Source organism: Diabrotica virgifera, chromosome 1 (genome assembly GCF_917563875.1).
Source record: "Diabrotica virgifera virgifera chromosome 1, PGI_DIABVI_V3a".
In the NCBI taxonomy this organism is placed as follows: domain Eukaryota; kingdom Metazoa; phylum Arthropoda; class Insecta; order Coleoptera; family Chrysomelidae; genus Diabrotica; species Diabrotica virgifera.
In genome coordinates this window covers 138,646,812-138,668,672 of record NC_065443.1, presented here as the reverse complement: position 1 = coordinate 138,668,672, position 21,861 = coordinate 138,646,812, and the positions used below count along the sequence as shown (strand labels likewise).

The 21,861-nt window shown below is 31.0% G+C and overlaps 1 protein-coding gene across 2 annotated transcripts in view; it reads left to right on the top strand.

Moving 5' to 3' along the window:
• The window catches only part of LOC114330286 (mitochondrial coenzyme A transporter SLC25A42), a 68,430-nt gene that overhangs the window by 21,386 nt on the left and 25,183 nt on the right, over positions 1–21,861 (top strand). Inside the window, exons 1-3 of one of the 2 annotated variants that reach the window (XM_028279610.2) lie at positions 2–161; positions 9,723–9,923; positions 19,013–19,192. In XM_028279610.2, the coding sequence (XP_028135411.1) occupies positions 9,748–9,923; positions 19,013–19,192 (356 nt within the window). In that variant the 5' untranslated portion in view covers positions 2–161; positions 9,723–9,747. Of the gene's footprint in view, position 1; positions 162–9,722; positions 9,924–19,012; positions 19,193–21,861 lie in introns of those variants that run through there. The other variant, XM_028279611.2, reaches the window with a different exon arrangement.

Sequence of the window (21,861 nt, the reverse complement as noted above, 5' to 3'; positions counted from 1 at the left end):
TAGTGAAAAACATACGCGGTAGATGGTAGATTGTGACCAATAATGATATAAATTTAATTGATAATAATTAGTGATCACTTCGTTCTATAAGTAGTGTACTTTGTAATTGCAATATTTGTGTCGGATATAAGTGTTTTAGCGGCTACATAAGGTGTACGAAGGTCAGTATTACATACTTATATAGAAGACACTTGTGGAGTTATTGGCATTAAAAACATATTTAACAATGTAAAAACTTGATTTTTTGTGGAAAGTTACTCTTGCTCTATTTACCTCTGTATATTTGTGAAAAAATCATCGATTTCACGGGGTCTTATTATACAGGTTTTTGAGGGTTCTAAAAAGTATATGAGACATGAGGAATGACTGATGTGCTGATGACAATTCCTTGAAGACGTACCTACAGCTGATTTTGCTTTGTTTATTTAGACGATAAAAAGTGAAAAAAAAAACATTTTTTGCCTATAAAATGTTTCTGATACATTTTAGAGAAAAATGTTTCAAATAAAAGTGGTAGATCTTTAAAAGTTCTTTAATTTGCGAGTTTCTAAATTAAAATACATTAACAGATGATCGAGATCATTGCTAAAAACTCTGCATTTTGCAGTAATTTATCAAATCAAATTATTTTTTAATAATTTGATATAACTACTTGAAATTCTGACAATGTTATCGAAGTGTGCTAGATTTCAGACAGATCGAACAAATAGTTTGTAAGTACATAATTAAGTTTGTTTATCCAGGAGACTGATTATTTAAACGACTGTACCTATTTGTCCAATTATCGAATTAGAGGTATTTATGTAGCAGATCGCATTCGAATCTTTGAGGCTTCAAGTTTAAGATATATTAAACGACTTTCAACATTTTATCAAAATTGTTGATAAAAAACCGTTTGAAAAATGGCGGACGTTTTAGTATATACCTAAACATTTATAATAACAAAAAGTCATTTTTTTTCATATTTTCATTGTTTATTAAAGCCATCGGTACATAATTCGCAAATATTTTACGGCTATCCCTACTTTTTCTGTCTTTACACGGCAAATTAAATTACGTGTAGTAAAATTCTCACTGGTATGGATATGTAAACATTACTACTTGACAATGTCATCATTAACTTTAAAGAGATGGTTTTTGAATGTTCTTGGATAACTGTTACTTGTATAATTGCAAATTATTAATTCAGTTAATAAATATGATAATTTTTTCACTAATTATGTATTCAGTGATTGTAATAATTTATATACTGTACAACAAAAAACTAATACTCAATCGAGAAAAGAGGAAAAGTGGTAAAGTGATTTTTTAATAATATATTGTTACTATGAAACGCTTATAATTTTGAACATATTTAACAACAAAATACTTGGATCACAGAATATATCCTGGTCAGTTCTCTGCTTGGATCGCCCATACATAACACACAATTAACTTTTTATAAATTCACCTCTTAAATCAATTATTTATCAAATACACTATCAATATTATTTAATCAACAACTCAAAATATTCCCGATGCCATGACAAATATTTAAAATTGTCACTGTTTTGTCATCATATTCTATTTGACTCAGTGCGTTGTATGACAAAGATAGCGAATGTTCGATTTGGAAAATATCACCAAGGACATGGTGTCCATTTTTTTCAAATCCTGAAAAAACTAATAAATATTTTAAAAAAATTTAAACGCAGGATTTGAAAAAAATGAATCCCATTTAAGTAGCATTAGAGCCGAAACTACGTACCCATCCCCTTAACATAGAACTGAAATAGCTGAAAATTGAACAGACTAAGTGGAGTGAATTTTATGATTCAATTTATACTTAGATGGTATTGGGACCGTGCAAGTTCGGAAAAGCGACACCTGGTTTCATAGCTCGGCAACTTTTTTCGCACTTTTAATTATATTGGCCAATCACATCATTGGTCCTGGTTGCTAGATAATTGTCAAGGCCGTAGCCCCAAAAAAAATTATAAGAAGAAAAAGTAAGATTTAGGTTATGTTATTAAAAGGTAAACAATTGTATGTAGTAAATAAAATTTATAGGGCTTTTCATTCACAGTCATTTGTTTCGAGCTTCTGTCATATCTCGTATAATCCGTGTATATTAATATCATACACAGATTATACAACATATGACAGAAGCTCGAAACAAATGACAATCGATGAAAAGCCCTATTATTAAAATGCAGTACTGCAAGCAAAATACAATTAATTAAATAAACTTTTATATAATAATTGCATATCATATCAATATTGTGAGCAACATATAATTTTTCTTGTTCAATGACAGTAGATATGAAATGTACGTCAATTTGACAATTTCAATTGACAATATGAATTATTTATTTAAGAAAGTAGCAAGATTTCTCCGCTATTCGCGCACGATCGTTTCTCGTATCCCCTCCAAGTTCTTGCACACCGCGAATATACAGAGATGGCGTAAAAAAGTTATAACCCCTTAAAATGCAGGCAACGTTAGTGGATGAAAGATTTTAGCAAGCTCCGTTTTTTTAGAGTGGAACTTCGAACTGAAGCGCGTTGAAAAATTTTTGCAATATCTCGCCTCTTGTGATACGTAGAACACTAATTTTTTTAAACTGGGGTAGCTCGATAAAATAATAAGAACTGGGCTACTTTCTGAATAATAAATTATTTCAAGTTTTTCTATAAAAGAAAGTTATTGAATTTTACTTTCTATTATTTCGTAAGAAATCTTAAAATTTTAATAATGCATGTATATTATTTATATAAATGTATTATACTAATTATAGCTTGATACTCCAAATGTATTTCTTCTTAAGGCTATGGGTACATAATTCGCAAATATTTTACGTGTATCCCTACTTTTTCTGTCTTTACACGGCAAATTACGTGTAGTAAAATTCACACTGGTGTGGATATGTAAACATTACTAGAATGTCATTCTATAGTATTTTTACTACAAAAACGTTATTACGTAGGTCAAAATTTTTGACGTAAGAGAACTGTCAAAACATTAGAATGTGACTTTTCATTATCGCCATGTTTATTATAAACATGCCAATAATGAAAAGTCACATTCTAATGTTTTGACAGTTCTCTTACGTCAAAAATTTTGACCTACGTAATAACGTTTTTGTAGTAAAATTACTATACTTGAAAATGTCATAATTAATTTAAAGAGATGGCTTTTGAATGTTCTTGGATAACTGTTATTTTTATAATTGCAAATTATTAATTCAGTTAATAAATGTGATAATTTTTTAACTAACTATGTTTTCAGTGATTGTAATAATTTATTTGTACAACAAAAACTAATAATCAATCGAGAAAAGAGGAAAAGTGTTAAAGTGATTTTTTAATAATATGTTGTTATTTTGGAATGCTTACAATTTTGAACATCTCTAACAACAAAATACTTGGATCACAGGATATATCTGATGTATTCTCTGCTTGGATCTTCCACAAATAATACACAATAAATAACTTTTTATTAAGTTCACGTCTTAAATCAATTATTTATCAAATACACTATATATCAATAATATTTAATCAATTTCTCAAAATATTCCCGATGCAATGTCAAATATTTAAAATTGTCACTGATTGTCAGTGTCTGACTGACAATATATGCTGACAATATTATATTCGGTTGAGTGCGTTGTAAGACAAAGACAGATTTGGAAAATATTACCACGGCATTGTGTTCATTTTTTTCAAATCCTGAAAAAACCAATAAATATTTTTGAAAAATTTAAACGCAGAATGAAAGACTAAATTATTACCGAGGGCCGAAAGTCCCTTAGAATAAATAAAAAGTTTATTTTGAATGAGATATTTGAAATTAAAAATCACACTAAATTTTCTCTTAGTTTTTTCACCCCTGTAACTTATTAAAATAAACATTATAGAAGTTCTCAGGGACTTTCGGCCCTCGCTAATAACGTAATCTTTCATTCTGCGTTTAAATTTTTCAAAAATACTTATTAGTTTTCTCAGGATTCGAAAAAAATGAATCCCCATTTGAATAGCATTGCAGCCGAAAATACGTACCGATCCTCTTAAGGCGTGTATTTCTGCGTATAGTCCAGGAACCAAAGCTTTTCACCTCGCAATTTTTACAGAATGGATCAATTTGCTTGAAAATTTGATAATAAGTAGTGGATAGTCTATCATGGATCAAAATCTATATGATGCCGATAGGCGCTTTTACCATGGAGGTGGTTGCCACCCCACTTCGGGGGTGGAAATTTTTTATTATATTTTGACCGCAAAAGTTAGTAAACACATTCATTCTAAGCAAAAAATGTTCTATACATTTTTTTGATAAAATTAATAGTTTTTGATTTATTCGCTATCGAAAGTGTTTTGTATCTAAAAAATCAATGTTTTTCGATGGTATACGCATTTACGATTCACTCAATTTTTGCCGTAGAACAAATTTTATTAAACCAATTTCTTGGGAATTAAATTACCTACAATTTCATATTTAAACATTTTTTCGTATCTCTGATGCTAATCTTTCTATTCTGAAGAAAATGGCATTTTTTACCAAATTGGAAACATTCGTTATTCGCATTAAACTTCAGTTTTTTAAAAACTAATTATTCTAAGCCAGTCAAACTTCTAGAATCTATTAATAATACAAAAATAAAGAAGAATAAATAAGTCCAATGACTAAAAACACCGCTAACGTACATTATTATGCCTCCAATTGGATTTTTTATTTTCAAAAAAATATATTGATTTTTTAACCGTAACTTTTTTATTTTTATCTTAGAAAGTTCGTTAGAAAAAATTTTTATAGGTTTTTACAAGACCTATAAGGCTATTAATATTAAATCCTTTTAAAATTCTTAGTTACAAAAAGAGGTGGCATTGAAAGGATTGGTAAAGGTGGTTTTTGCATGTCATTACAAGTTTTAATTGTCAATAGCTCACTCAATTTTTGTCGTAAAAAAATTTTTGCAAATCAAGTTCTTGGGAATTAAATAAGCTACAATTTCATATTTAAATATTTTTTCGTATCTTCGATGCTAATCTTTCTATTTTTTATTTCTATCTTCGATGCTAATCTTCGATACTTTTTGCTTTAAGACACATATTTAGTAACGAACCCTATAGCTGCATAATATTTACAGACAGTAAGAGTGTCGTTGATAGACTAACTAACGTACATAAGTACCAACAACTCAATCATATAGAACTGGAAATTATGACTCTTTATAATAAAATTGCAAATTTAGGAAAAAACATCATTATATCATGGATAAAAGGACACGCAGGCATTAGGGGTAACGAAATAGTAGACAGGCTAGCCAAATCCGCCCTAGAAATAGGCGAAGAACTTCCCATGAACTTACTACCCATTTCGGATATTGATATTATTAGTAGACGACACCAAAAAGAAAATTGGCAAAGGTATTATCGAAACACGAGAACTGGTAGTAATTACAAACACATGCGACCTGAAATTCCCATTAAAAGATGGTTTCATTCTGTATCAAATCGCCATTTTATAAGAGTTATAAATAGATTGAGATGTAATCATGCTCTTACCCCCCTTCATATGTACAGTCTGGGTCTCACAGAGTCACCTAACTGTGAGTGTGGAAAAGAAGGTAATCTACTACATATTCTCCTCGAATGTTCACATCAATCAGTAAATATAAACAAATTTTATGATAATCTTAATATATTAAAAATTCCACTTCCCGTCTACCTGAATAATTTGATATTTTCTGAAGATATTAATATATTAAAAACAATTTACGAACATATCAAAAATTGTAAATATAGATTGTAGCAATAAAATTTACCCTGTGTTTAAGAAATTTTGTTAAAACAAAGCAGGCATGTTTGTTAAAACAAAACAAACATGTTTGTTTTGTTGTTATTTTGTTTTAAATAATCCTGTAGATTTAAGTAATTATTGTATATTATAATTGAAAAAAGAAAAGAACAAAAAAAAAAGAGAAGAAGAAAAGAAAAAAAAAAAAAAAAAAAACAGAAAAAATAAAAAAAGCAAAAAAAAACTAAGAAGATGTAAACCTCCGCGAGGATGAATCGGGTTTACGTCTTAGCGTAGTACAAAAAAAAACAATTTATAAAAAATACCAATAAAAAAATTAATAAAAAAAACAAATTAACAATATAAAAAAAATGCAAAAAAATACAAAAAAAAAATAAAAATTTACAAAAAAAAATGAACAACCAAAATAGAGTATTATTTAGATAATAATTGTAGATAATAATGTTAGTTTGTTATGTATTTAGAGTTAGAAATACAGAAAAAATTCCTCTGATTGAAAAATCAAATTTGTTTGTTTTTAAAATAACAAAATGTCTGGCTAATTGGCTCGGCCAAGACCATCAAATTCACTCAAAAAAAAAAAAAAATTCTATTCTGAACAAAAGGGCATACTATAAAAGGCATAAACTACAAAAACTCGTTATTCGCTTTTATTTTTTTAAACTCATTCTAAGCCGATCAAACTTCTAGAACCTATTAAAAATACATAAGTCAAGAAAACCAAATTAGGTCAATGACAAATTTTAATTAGGGTGGTGATTAGGGGGTTGTTTACGATCACTTTTTTGCTGAAAAAATAGGGACTGACATTCTTTTCATTATAAGTCACTTAATTTTTTTAGCTAGAATTTTTTTTATTTCTGGAGATACATATTTTTAAATACTTGTAATTAGTTTCAACAAGTTATCCTCGAAAAATTCATAGTTTTCCCGTCCTTTGACTTTGAAAGTACAATATCTAGCATTTGACGAAGAAAAGCCAACATATAATAAAGTATAGCTCGATTACTATTGGTCGTAAAGAAAACAAAAAAAAAACGGTTTTGTTTATTTTTTCAAAAGGTACAGTTTTGTTAAGTAAAGTTGTTTTGATAAAACGAAAACTTTTTGAGTTATTAGCAGAAAACTGATTAAAAACATTGATTTTTTCAATATAAAAATAACACTTTCGATAGCGAATAAATCGAAAACTATTAATTTTATCACAAAAATGTATAGAACGTTTTTTGCTTATAATGAATGTTTTTTCCAACTCTTGCGGTCAAAATATAATAAAAATTTCCACCCCCGAGATGGGGTGGCAACCACCCCCATGGTAAAAGCGCCTTTTGGCATGATATAGATTTTGATCGTTGTACTATCCACTACTTACTCTCAAATTTTCAAGCAAATCGATTCATTCTGTAAAAATTGCGACGTTTGTCGTATTTTAAGCTTCATTACTTACTCAAAATGCTGGTTCTTCCAACAAAATCTTTAATTTTCAACTAAAATTTTAGATAAGTAATTGTTTTTCAATAATTAAGTAACTTGGTAATATAAAAGCTCTTTTCGTATAGATTATAATTCCAGAAGCTGATGGAAATTAAATGAACAGTTTAGCAACAATTGAATTGTCAATTAAAAATTTACGGTCGCTATAATAACCACAATAATTATGATACATAAGAATAACACTGATACTCTGTACCTATCTAATGTACTTTACAGAATTGAAATTGGTCTATTTAAGCGGCCTCAGGAATATTTTAAAATTATAAACAATTTTTTGGCTTATGAACAAATAGAATATATCGGGAAATATTAATTTAAATATCATGAAAACGGTATTGAAAAAAAAGCGGCAGGACGCTTCTTTTAAAAGAAAAAACGTTTAATTGTGATGAGTGGTTCCTGAGATACAACTGGTCAAAGTAGACCGGCATTTACGGCAAAGATATAAACAATAGGATCATATTTTTCGAACCATCACCTTTTTATTTGTGTCCTCTTTCTCCACACAAATTTTCATATCTTTAAAATACTCATAACATATATTATTATAATAAAAACTATCGATATTACGAGTGAAAATTGCCAATAATAGCAAAATTCCAATCAAAAGTTAGGTTGGCGAAAATGTAATCTCAAAGTTCAAAATCGGTATACGTTAAAAAATGCATTTTCTCGGCTTCCCATGGAGCAATTTTCTTCATTCTTTTTTTTTTGTTCCCAAGTAACTCGAGTAGAGCCATACTACATTATTAAATGTCAAACTTGCTTTTGTTTTGTTATAATAGATTAATTTATTTATAAGAAAAGAAAACTATAAATTTTTTCCAGTTGTAGACTTTTTTTAACTTATAAAGTTAAAGATAAGTTAGAGATAAACTTACAAGTGTACCTTTTAACGTTAAAAACACAAATATTCTCATTTGAAAGCTGTATAATTATTTAAACAATCTTTATTTAAACAAATTAAAAAATTTTGTTATAATAAATAAATTAATTTATTATAACAAAACAAAAGCAAGTTTGACATTTAATAATGCACGTTAGTTAGAGGGCTCTACTCGAGTTACTTGGGAACAAAAAAAGAATGAAGAAAATTGCTCCATGGGAAGCCGAAAAAATGTATTTTTTTAACGTATACCGATTTTGAACTTTAAGATTACATTTTCTCCAACCTAATTTTTGATTGGAATTTTGCTATTTTTGGCAATTTTCACTCGTAATATCGATAGTTTTTATTATAATAATATATGTTATGAGTATAAGTATTTTAAAGATATGAAAATTGGTGTGGAGAAAGAGGACAAAAATAAAAAGGTGATGGTTCTAAAAATATGATCCTATTATTTATATCTTTGCCGTAAATGCCGGTCAACTTTGACCGGTTGTATCTCAGGAACCACTCATCACAATTAAACGTTTTTTCTTTTAAAAGAAGCGTCCTGCCAATTTTTTTTCAATACCGTTTTCATGATTAAATTTAATTTAATATTTCCCGAGATATTCTATTTGTTTATAAGCCAAAAGTTTGTTTATAATTTTAAAATATTCCTGAGGCCGCTTAAATAGTCCAATTTCAATTCTGTAAAGTACATTAGAGAGGTACAGTGTCTTTTTATACAAAAATTATAGTTTTTCTTATGTATCATAATTATTGTGGTTATTATAGCGACCGTAAATTTTTAATTAACAATTCAATTGTTGCTAAACTGTTCATTTAATTTCCATCGGCTTCTGGAATTATAATCTGTATGAAAAGAGTTTTTGTATTACCAAGTTATTTAATTATTAATAAACAATTACTTATCTAAAATTTTAGTTGAAAATTAAAAATTTTGTTGGAAAAACCCGCATTTTCCTGGGAAAATTTTCGTCGAAGTAAATTGGGAAAAACACGTCTCTATGCAGAATTTAATTACGGTGAATTTTTATTCGAGTGTTTTTGGTGTAAAATATTTGGAGTTATAGTGTAGAGCAGAAATTGAAAAAAACAGGAAAAAAAAAGTAGCACACTATATTATTAATATATACAATCGTAAGATTCGATTAAAGCAATAAAATTGCTGGTAAATAACTTTTCCTTGTATTTTGCTAATTAGCCCAGAGTATAAAGCTCAAAATGCGTTTACACCGTAATCCATTTTCCTGCACGGTTTTATAAGTATGTCTGAGGATTGTACGTTCAAAACAGCCTAAACGTTCTTCATGGCTTTTTGTCAATGTCCACGTTTCGGGCGTGTAAGTCAGGGACGGGCTTGTAATTACGTTTTACCTATAAAAAACAAACATTTTATTAAGTACAAAAACTCGAAGAAGTAATACAAAGTTTGAGAAATATTTATACACTTCTCTTCATGTTTAAACATTTTATTATTTGTAATAGTCATACGTATGATTGTTAGCTTGTATATTTAACGCATATTTTTCTTTACAGATAAGATAACAATAAAATTGCCTTGATGTCCAGGTCTTCCAATATGGTATCTGCCGACAAAAGTATTAAAAGTAATAGTGATTATAGTCTAAGCAACACACACCTAGTTATAACTAGTTTTACGGCGGGTGCGATCGCTGGTGGTTTGGCAAAAACAACAATCGCACCCTTAGATAGGACTAAAATTTATTTTCAAGTAGGGTAAGTATTATTTTAGTTATTTTCCCATGTTTCAATTTTTCAAAAATTTGTTCTGCTGTTTCGAAAAAATCAAAAAACAGGTATGTGAATCTCGAATAAAACGAAATTCTACTATTTCGCGCACCTCAAACCAAAAAGTGCTGCATAGAATAGGTAGAGAACGAGAACTTTTCTCAACACAGTGAAAGTTAGAAAAACATTATACCTAGACCACACACTAAGAAATATTAAGCACCACTATGCTCAATTAATAGTGAAAGGAAAGAGAGGACTAGGAAGGAAAACACTATCGTGGCTAAGAAACATTCGACAATGAACAGGGTTAAATTTTGAAAAGCTAATACGAACAGCTGAAGACAGAGCAGAGTTTGCAATTGTACTAGCCAACCTCTTTTAAGGAGAGGGCACTTTAAGAAGAAGTTCTGCTGTTAGTTTAATATACAGTGAGATCAGACACATTTGTGTTGAACACCGTCCTTATTACTTATTCCAGTAAGTAGTGGCCGTAGACTTATCCACTTCAAGGAATCTAATACTGATCATCACGACGTGTCCATACCAAATTAAACGTATAAATTTGGTTCAAGAGTGTCAGTAAAACATCAATGTGCCTCTCATCTATAATTTTTAATATCTCGATAGAAAGCATTCCAGATCTAGGACTTTTCCTACTTTTCATTGTTGTTTATCCGTGTAAGGCCGATGTCAGATTATGCGTTTTGACCAGATGCGTTTCCGCCGCATCCGGTGAAAACGCATAGTGTGACAGATCGGTCCGGTTGCGTTGGAAACGGATGCGTTTTGAGGCATCGGTACGCGCTTACAAACTGCACCAGACTAAACGCATAGTGTGACAGGTCGGTCCGGTTGCGTTGGAAACGGATGCATTTTCACCACATCCGGTCAAAACGCATAATGTGGCATCGGCCTAATATTTCTTTTTTTGTAATTTCTGGACCCATTTCCTTCTTAAATTCTATGTTCCAGGTCCCTTCTTTCATCATCGAACAGTTCGTCGATTGTTCGACCCAACACTGGGCAGAATACAATAGACCTTCTCATCCTTTTGGCTTATAATAATCCCGTATTTATCCAGAACTGAACCAGTAAGATATTATTTTCTTAGTCCTGCCATTTCTTTAAGTATCTTTTTGTATTTGTCTTCAAAGAATGTATCTTTTGCCTGCTTTATCATCTTCTTGACCTAGTGGTTAATCTCCCTGTATTTATACACTAAGCATCAAAATTAACGCACCACCTTAAAAATGGGATATTTTTGATGTCTCGTATTTCCTAAACCTGTTGTCCGATTTGAGTGATATTTTTAGTATATTATAGCTTTGATCTTCAAGAATATCGATGTAATAATATTATTGCTAAAGAGGTAAGTGTCATTTTATACCGGGTGTAACAATCATACTGTGTTTTTTCATTAAAGTTTGGAACACTTTGTGGAAAATTCTACCCTATATAAAATATTTAAATTAAAACTCAATTGTAGCCTTAGGCTGTCTTAACATTTTCTTTTTAGATTCATTTGCTTATGTTGGATAATAAAAAAATCAGGTACTTTAACAACTAGCAACGTTCTTCATCAATATAGGGTCTTTCTAAATAACTGCGACAAACTTTAAGGAGTAATTCGGCATGAAAAAATAATGACCATTTGCTTTATAAACATATGTCCGCAAATGCTTTGTTTCCGAGATACGGGATGTTGAATTTTTTCTTACAAACTGACGATTTATTTATTGCTCTGAAGCTGGTTGAGATATGCAAATAAAATTTGGTAGGTTTTAAGAGGTGGTTATTGCGCATTTTTTGACATACAATTAAGAATTTTATATTCACCATTGGCGTGCATACGGGTATAAACATTGTAGATACATCCCGTATGCACGTCAAAGGTGAATATAAAATTCTTAATTGTATGTCAAAAATGCGCAATAACTACCTCTTAAAACCTACCAAATTTCATTTGCATATTTCAATCGGTTTTAGAGCAATAAATAAATCGTCAGTTCGTAAGAAAAAATTCAACATCCCGTATCTCGGAAACGAAGCATTTTTGGACATACATGTTTATAAAGCAAACGGTCATTATTTTTTCATGCAGAATTACCCCTTAAAGTTTGTCGCACTTATTTAGAAACACCCTGTATTGATGAATAACATGGCTAGTTGTTGTAGTACCTAACTTTTTTATTATCCCACATAAGCGAATGAATCAAAAAGCAAAATGTTAAAATCGCCCAAGGCTACAGTTGACTTTTAATTTTAATATTTTATATACGCTAGAATATTCCACATTCCACAGAGTGTTCCAAACTTTGAGGAAAAAACACACTATCATTGTTACACCCGGTATACAATGACACTTAGGGAGCGTAAGGGATTACGTAACGCGATTTTTGACCCCCCCCCCCAACCTGCGTTACATAATACTTGAACGGTCCCTTACCTGTTTAGCAATAATATTATTACGTCGATATTCTTGATGAATAAAGCTACAATATACTAAAAAAAAGCTTAAATCGAACAACAGGTTTAGGAAATACGAGATAACAAAAATGTCCCATTTTTAAGGTGGTGCGTTAATTTTGATGCTTAGTGTAGTTATCTTTGTTCTTACATTGCCTCCGTTGTTCCATTGTGTTGAGTATCTCGTTATTCATACATCCCTCTTTTCTCTTTAGATTACCTAACATAATATGTACATTTTTAGTTTTTGTCGTTAATTTTAGTTGTTTTCAGAAGTTTATAAGCGAGTCTTCTACAGCGGGCGCCGCTTCTCGCATCCTAATTTCCAGAGTTTTCTGTCGAAGCAATCTTCGGTTTTTAGATCTTAGGCATCTTCGACATCTCTCCAGGATCGTCTTGATCTACCTCGTTTTCTTCTAGTGGTTGGAGTTTTTGTGTCATCTATTTTTAGGCTTTCTCTGAAGGTGTCCATACCAATTAAGTCTTTTGGCTTCGATTGTGTCTGTGATGTCTGGATAAATTTCCATTTAGTTTAAGTAGTGAAAAATAAGAGTTCTTTTATTTTTACTTCATTTCTAAACAAATTTATGTGCCAAATGTAATTGTCGAAGTTTAACAAATTGCATCGTAAATATTGTTCAACGTTTATTTTTTAACATAAATTCGTCATATTTTCTATTGGCCTAAGTCCAAATTTGTAAAAAACAACACACTCCTTCATTTCTTTCTAATCTATCTGCACTCAAAATAAATAATACAAAATATTCAATAAATTTAAATATCCTCTATAAGGAACTCAGTATAGTTTAAAAATAGCACAACTATCTTAAACAAAACAATAATAAAATTACCCGGTAAACACTTCATTATCAAAAGTATTTAAATATACCAAATAAATAATGCACAACATTATCTACTAATTATAATAGATATTTATTATGCATTTCGATAGTTATTTCAAAGAATGTTTATTGAAGAATGTAAGAAGTCATCAAGTTTCTATCCTGAGTCATACCGATATCAATCTTCTTCACCGACATGTCCTGTCTAAACGTCTCCCACAGTTGTTCTGTGGTCTTCCTCTTCTACTTCCTCCAGGAACTAGCAAACAGCGACTCTTCGTATTGGATGATTAGCGTCTCGATGTTCAACATACCCGCACTGTCTTAACTTCAGCATAACTGATGTTTAGCATCAGTTGGTGCCAACCATAGACTTCCTCTAATATAGGTACTCATTCTTAAGATTATCCCAACATTTAGTTTCCGTACAACATAACTGATCTAATGGCAGTTTTATAGAATTTTCCTTTTAGTTTCATTCACCTATCTATAGAATAACTTCACCATTTAAAGTTATCATTTTATTTGTAGTAACTTTGTTTTAAACCTTTTTCCTCAAGAGCTTGCCACCACTGTTCTAGTTTTTGTTAGCTTTCACTATGTTCTACTAACACTATATCATCAGCATACATTAAGCATCAGAGAATGTTACCTTGAGGTTTCTTTGTTATCTGATCCAAAACTAATGAGAATAAATGAAGACTAAGCACCGAACCTTAGTGCAATCCTACTTTCACATGAAATTTATCAGTTTCTCCCACACTTCTTCTAACACTAGTTGTTATTCCGTCATAAATGTGTCTCACAATATTTCCATATTCACCGGGGACTCCTTTTTTATTGAGTGTCCACCACAGAATCTCTCGAGGAAATCTATCATATGCTTTCTCAAAATCAACGAATACCATATGAGTGTTTGTTTCTTTATTTCTGTATTTTTCCATCAACTGTCTTATAATGAAAATTGCATCTGTTACTGATCTGCCCTGCATAAAGCCAAATTATTAATTAATAGCAAAAGACTATGACTTGTACACACTTCTATATAAATCAAAACATACACCAGTTCCCGTTTTGATTTAAATTATTAATTACCGGATCTTTCGCTTTATTCACATATCTGTCTCTCAGTTACTTTCTCTCACATCGTCATTATATGACTATGTAGTTTTATGAAACGTTATGTTTGTACATTGTTGTATAAGTATCTCTCTTGCTTTTGTAAACAGGTACAGTGGAACCTCGATAAGTCGGATTAATCGGGACCGCAGCCGATCCGGGTTATCGAAAATTCGGGTTACCCGGAGAATATGGTAAAAATTAGTAAAATAAATATTTCTAATAGGAAAATACATATTATAATTGCAAAAATATGAAATACATATGCACAGTACATCTAAATTACGTATAGTTGTATACACTATTGTTTATTTCTTGGTAAAAAACTAAGTCAAAATGAAAAAATGTTTGTTTTTTCTGATGAAAATCGGTCCGGGTTAGCCGGATTTCCGGGTTATCGGGGGCCGACTTATCGGGGTTCCACTGTACTAATACACGGCTTCTCCACTCGTCGTTCACTTCAATGATTATATTAAATAAACCTGTTAAGCCAACTTATTCCTGTCTCTCCTATTTTGTTTCATAACAATCTTCAAACTGCCTCTCAAATTTGGAACGAAATTGTTTCATAACTAAAAATTATATAAAATTTAACTTGAATTTACTACTCCTTAATGTAGTTGGTATATTTTAAAATATACCAACTACACCAAGGAGTGTTTTACTTCAAGTTAAATTTTATTTAACTAGATGGTATACAGCCAACCTTCGGGTATTATCCCGTTTTATTTAAAAATTATATATTTCTTTGTTTCCAAATGATGCCCGCTTTCACAGGCCATCATTTGGAAACCTCTGATTGAGATCGTTCTGCAGGTGTAAGTCATTATTCAAATAAAACTGCTGTTTCAGAATGCATATTTCAGAATTATAATTTGCGCGAAAGAATCATTGAACAACTACCCGTATCGTATAACCATAACGTCCGTATTTATTCTACCTATAAAATATTTAGGTCGTTTTTTAACGGTAAAATATTGCAAAACCTCTAAATTTTAAAGAACCGCTTGGATTGATATGAAATTTGGCATACACATAGCTAACAAGTCAAAGAAAAAAAGTGATATTGTGCCGATATGTGCTTTTGCCCCGAGGGTGCTTTTCACCCCCTCTTGGGGGTGAAAAAGTATTCGTTCAAAGTAAGTCCGGAAATTGATAAACTGAGTAATTTTAAGTAACTTTTGTTCTATAGAGTTTTTTCACTAAGTCAATACTTTTCGAGTTATTTGCCAGTGAATATGTTCATTTTTTCAACAAAATAACCACACTTTGAGACGGTTTTTTCTAGCAAAAATATAGCCTGTAAAAAATTAAAAAAAAAAATGGTGTATATATAACGTTTCTATACCAAGTAGAAGCGGAATTATAGCTAATTAAAAATAGGTTCATATTCGTCAAATTCCAAATGGAATACTTTAACGTGAAATAACCAAAAATTAAGCACATTTCGGGAAAAACTCATTACAACTTATTTAAAGTGTTTAAAAAAAGCTTCATTTTTGTTTTATAAAAAAAATTTCTAGCATCAAAAGTAAACAAGTTACGCTCAAAATAAAGTTAGTCCCTTTTTTTTTGGTAAAAAAATCGGGAAAATCACCCCCTAATTAGTATCTCAAATGAACTTAATCGTTACGACTTCACAATTTTCTTGACCCGTGTATGTATTTTTTATATGATTTGTAAGTTTCATCGGTTCAAAGTCCTTATTTTTGAAAGGGCTGTAGTTAAAAGGGGTTGAACGGGTCACTCATCACGAATGTATGCAAATTTATAAACACCAAATCTCAATCAATTTTTGTCTAACAAAAAAAATAAAAAAATACATGATATTCAGAAAAGCAATGCTGACTTTTTTTGTTTTTCGAGATTTTTGGTATCTCTAAAAATTTTTAAGTTATTTTGAAAAAAAGCATATTTTTCAAAATTAAAATTTTTAGAAATTTTACTTTAAAACCAAATTTTTTCCAAAATAAGCACTTTGAATCGATGACACTTACAGATTCTATAAACACAATATAAGTAAAATAATTTGTGGAGCGGTAACGATTAATTTCATTTAAGTTGCTAATTAGGGAGTGGTCTTCCCGTTTTTTTTGCCAAAACAAAACCGACCAACTTTATTTTGAGCGTAACTTGCTTAAATTTAATGCTAGAAACTTTTTATAAAAACAGAAATAAAGCTTTTTTTAAACACTTTAAAAAAGTTATAATTAGTTTCCCCCAAAAAGTGCTTAATTTTTTGGATATTTCACTTCGAAATATTCTATTTGAAATTTGGTGAGTATGAATCTATTTTACATTGGCTATAACTCTGGTTTTACGAGTTCCAGAGACCTATCGCGTACACCATTTTTTTTTACTTTTTTACAGGCTATACCTATTTTTGCTAAGAACGTTTTTTTCGACAAAATACTTAATTTTTGAGTTATTTGCGAAAAACCGTCTAAAAATGTAGATATTTTGTTGAAAAATGAACATATTTACTCGCAACTAACTCGAAAAGTGTTGACTTGGCGAAAAAGCTCTATAGAACAAAAGTTATAGACTAGGAGTCGCTATAGGTGAAATTTCTTAATCATTTTAGGCACGACGGGACCCTATAAGTTAAATAGTAGAACCTAAAAGAAAACGTTTGAGCACTGTGCCGTCACTTTTCAGTGGCACATGCGTCGACAGTGGCGCATCAAACTTTCCAGTTATGGACGGGATACATAAATTAAAAAATACCCTCCCTTATTACCAGAATTTAATTTTTTTCATTTTTTTAAGTTCTATGTGATTAAGACATAAGATTCATCGTAATTTTAACCCACCACCCCCTTCTCCCTGCCCCCACCATCAAAAACTTTATTTTTCGATTTTATTTTTTTTGTGGGATGCAATCAATTTTAAAATTTCAAAAAATTCACAAGCATAGTCAAGGCTTTTATAAAACACGTCTATTTTTTGTAGACCTGTAGGTTGAGTGTACATAACCTCAAAAAATAAAAAAACAATTTTTTTTGGAAAAAATTATATCACTTTTTTTTGGGGATGGCTACAGATCTAATTTTTTCTTAGTCTTGTGTATTTTATCAAACACTATATTTCTAATTTTTTTCAGATTTTTCTGTAACTCTGGTCACCTTTAAAAATCCAAAAAAACTGTTTTTTAAGGGGGTTTTGGGGGGTTTGAACGTGTTTTTCTGATTTTTAAATATTCTAAAGGACTCACTTACTTCAAGTTACATATAACCTATAAAAACAAAATTGATTTGATATATTATGAAGTCTATAAAATAGGGAAAATCCCCCAAAACCCCCCAAAAAACAGTTTTTTGGATTTTTGAAGGTGGGGAGCCCTACAGAAAAATCTGAAAAAAATTAAAAATATAGTGTTTGATAAAACACACAAAATTAAGAAAAAATTGAACCTGTAGCTATTCCTCAAAAAAAGTTATACGCTTTTTTGAAAAAAATTTTTTTTCTTAATTGTTTGAGGTTTTGTACACTCTGCCTATGGGTGTATAAAAAATAGGCATGTTTTATAAAATCTTCAGCTATGCTTGTGAATTTTTTGAAATTTTAAAATTGATTGTATCCCACCAAAAAAAAAATAAAAACGAAAACTGAAGTTTTTGATGGTGGGGGTAGGGGGAAGGGGGTGGTGGGTTAAAATTACGCTGAATTTTATGTGTTAATCACATAGAACTTAAAAAAATTAAAAAAAAATTATTTCTGTTAGTAAGGGGGTTAGTAAACTTTTAATTTATTTATCCCGTCCAGAAGTGGAAAGTTTGATGCGCCACTGTCGACGCATGTGCCACTGAAAAGTGACGGCACAGTGTTCAAACGTTTTCTTTTAGGTTCTACTATTTAAGTTATAGGGTCCCATCGTGCCTAAAATGATTAAGAAATTTCACCTATAGCGGCTCTTAGTCTATTACTTAAAATTAGTCAGTTTATCCATTTCCAGACTTATTTTAGACTTATATTTTTTCACCCCCAAGAGGGGGTGAAAGTCACCCCCAGGGCAAAAGCACACATCGGCACAATATCACTTTTTTCTTTGACATGTAAGCTATGTCTATGCCAAATTTCATGTCAATCCAAGCGGTTCTTTAAAATGTAGAGCAAAAACCGTGAAAGAATGGACTAATTTGGTAAAAATATGTCACAAGGAAATAGTTTCTGAACCATAATAACTTCTGTATTTAAAATGGTCTAAAACTCATCCGGTTTTTTTAAAGCGAAGCTTCTATACTAGCGTTGTACAAATGTTTCTGTATTGCAAAATGCAGAGCAGATCTCGAATTCAGCAAACACAAAATAGTTGGTGGAGTTTCTTTAAGCGACGAGGTAATTCCGTTATACAACATGTAAACTTTTTCAATTTTATTAAAATCTATAACAAGAATATTAACTAATAGCGGTTTTATGTACTTTCGAATGTATAAAAAATTGTTAAAATGAATAAATAAACTTTGTAAATATATGATTGTAAAAAAATTAAAATAAAAAATAAACATTAAAATTATTACTTTATTCAATTTCTAAAAATATTATTTAAAATTTAAAAATACAGTAAAATTAATGAATACCTAGTATGAAGCTTTGCGCTATAGTCTTTAGTACCGCCTACTGTACCACTTTTTTTTTCTTTTCTAGACATAAGCCTTACTCAACGCGGAAAGCTTTTAAATTTATTTTGAAAACCTTACGGACAGAAGGAGTTTTCGCATTATGGAGGGGGAACAGCGCTACCATGGCTCGAATAATACCTCACGCTGCAATCCAATTCACAGCTCACGAACAATGGAAAAGAATACTCAACGTAGATATCGGAGGGTAAGTAATTTCAAAATCAAAATTATATGGAAACAGCCCACTATGTCGGAGTTAAGGTCGTTAAATTCTAATTCTCGTCCTAGTTTTTCTCCAACCAATTCGATGTCCCCAACATTTTTGTTCCTCCCAACCACATATACTCCTTTTTCGACCTGCTAACCTTAAGTCTTCCCTCTTCAATAGTCTTTCTCCAACCCTCGAACTTCTTCTTCAACATTTCTTTGCTCTCCTCCATTAATACTGTTCCCTGCGTGTTCGGGAACGATTAACTTAAATTAAAATAAGTGTAAAAACAACAACTTGTCAATAATATATTTATTTGTGTCGGTAAAATAGCGTGAATATTACTCGAAAGAGGATTTGTTATTCTTTGCGAGTGTGGTGGTGTATCCGCGGTGGGTGGTTGCTGTGACTGTATTGAAAAAAAACACATGTTTGTGGTTTTACGTTGAAGACTAATTTATCGACATAAAAAGGCTGGTCCTTTATCTGATGTTTTAAAAACTGAAAACATTTCTGTCAAGAATCGTCCTCGAATGCATTCAAAAAGTGATTTATTGACATAAGGTCTGATAAGGTTTACTATTTAATGGGGAATTTTTAAACTGAGACCGAACAGGCCATTACCATCTGGTTTCGCATAGAAAGAATTGTGAATTTTAAATGACCCCTATTTTTTCCGCCACTGGAAAACTTTGATCAATCTATCACAACTCCTTACTTTGCTGTACGCTTCCTCATACATATCCTTCCTGAGCTTTACATACTTCTTAGGAACCCATTTCTCTCTAATACATCTCTATAGCTTTGTCTAGGAACTGTGTCGTACGCCTTCTAAAGATCTATAAATACCAAAATAAGGTGCCATTCCAGACGAGCGACAGTGGCGATCCACTGCTGCCGATCCTCGCTGCTAGTGGCGTCCACTAGCCGCCAAACCTTTTCAGACGGACCACTTTGGTAGCTACAAAATCGCCAGAGTAACGCTGCAGTGTGGCTCGTCTGTTTCTGGGCTCATGCAACCAAAATATAATCGATATGACGCGTATATCATGAGAAAAATTTTTGTGAGTTAAAAAAATTTTTGTATTGTAACCTAATATCATATCAAGTCAAACAAATAGGTATTATTTCATTATATAAACAGAAGGTATTACTTGTGGTAGGGGAGCCCAAGCGGGGATTTTTGCAGTTACTCGAGCGCGTCAGATTATTACATGGGGAGAAACCTTGTACCCTGAAAATGTACCTCTACCATATATTAGCTCTTAATGCAGGGGAGTTTGTTAAGGGAGGGGGGCCGAAAAAAATCTATCCTTAGAAAAACTCGAAATCGTCAGATTAAGATAAGGTAAGATAAATACATCCAAAACAGTGTGTCAAAAATCTGACGATTTAAGCGGGGCGTAAGGAAATGGGTGAGTCCCAAAGTTTCACAAGAAAAAAGCGAATATTTCGCGAAATGAATGACAGATCGAAAAACTAAAAAATACATACTCAATATTTTTCAAAAATATATCGAATGATACCAAACACGACTTCCCACGGAGAGGGGTGGGGCGGTAAATTTAATATTTTAAATACGAATCCCCGCGATATTTCGCGAAATGAAAATCAGGTCGAAAAACTGAAAAATACACTTATTCAATATTTTTGAAATATCTATCGAATGGCACCAAACACGACCCCCACGGAGGTGGGGTGGGCGGTTACTTTAAAATCTTAAATGGGAGCCCCCATTTTTTATTACAGATTTGGATTCCTTACGTAAAAATAAGTAACTTTTATTCGAGACATTTTTTCGAATTATGGATAGATGGCGCTATAATCTAAAAAAAAACGATTGTTGGAAATGGAAAATTAAATTAAAAATGGAAAGTCCCCACTAAAATGGAAAACTTTACTTAACTTTTTTTGGTTTTAGGACCTACTCTTCACAACCCAATAGGTCTCCAAAGCGCTCGAGTGACTGCACATTTAGCATACTTTGCTCCCCTACTATTGTATATAACCTTGAACTGGGAATTACTTCCTTATATTATACGTAATAAATATAATATCTCATTGTCAAGACATATCTTTAAAAATAAACCAAAATATTGTTTATAAATGCCAAATGAATATTTTTATACAAATAATTTAAATGATAGTATTATTTTGGATTTAACTTTCATCAGATTATTGTTTTATTGATAGATTTAACAGTTATTGATACTTGGTTCTAAAGTGATAATTTTTCAAAATACTGTTACGAATAATACACGAGGAATTTTGTTTTTAATACTATTTCAATATTTACAGCACGATAAAACAGATTATGAAAATAAAACAGATTTTTGATTATCAATTTTAATTTAGAGATAATGTAACATGTTTTTCCGATTTATTTAGCACGTTAAGTGCCACGAGGTAAAGTGTCACTTCATTTTGCTCTTAAAACTCCACGACACATTCCTAGAGACAAAATACAGCTTTGCCTCACTCCACGCATGATGTTCACGTATTCAGTGTGTTCACCTTCAACTCTAAGATTTTCGGTCTGATTCCAGTAAAGATTTCAGTATTTTCAGATCTTTATTGTTAATTAGGGCTTCATAGTATATGCCGTACCGAACAAGCAAGACAAGCTTTTATTAGATTTAAACCGCTACTTGTAACCGAAATCTTTC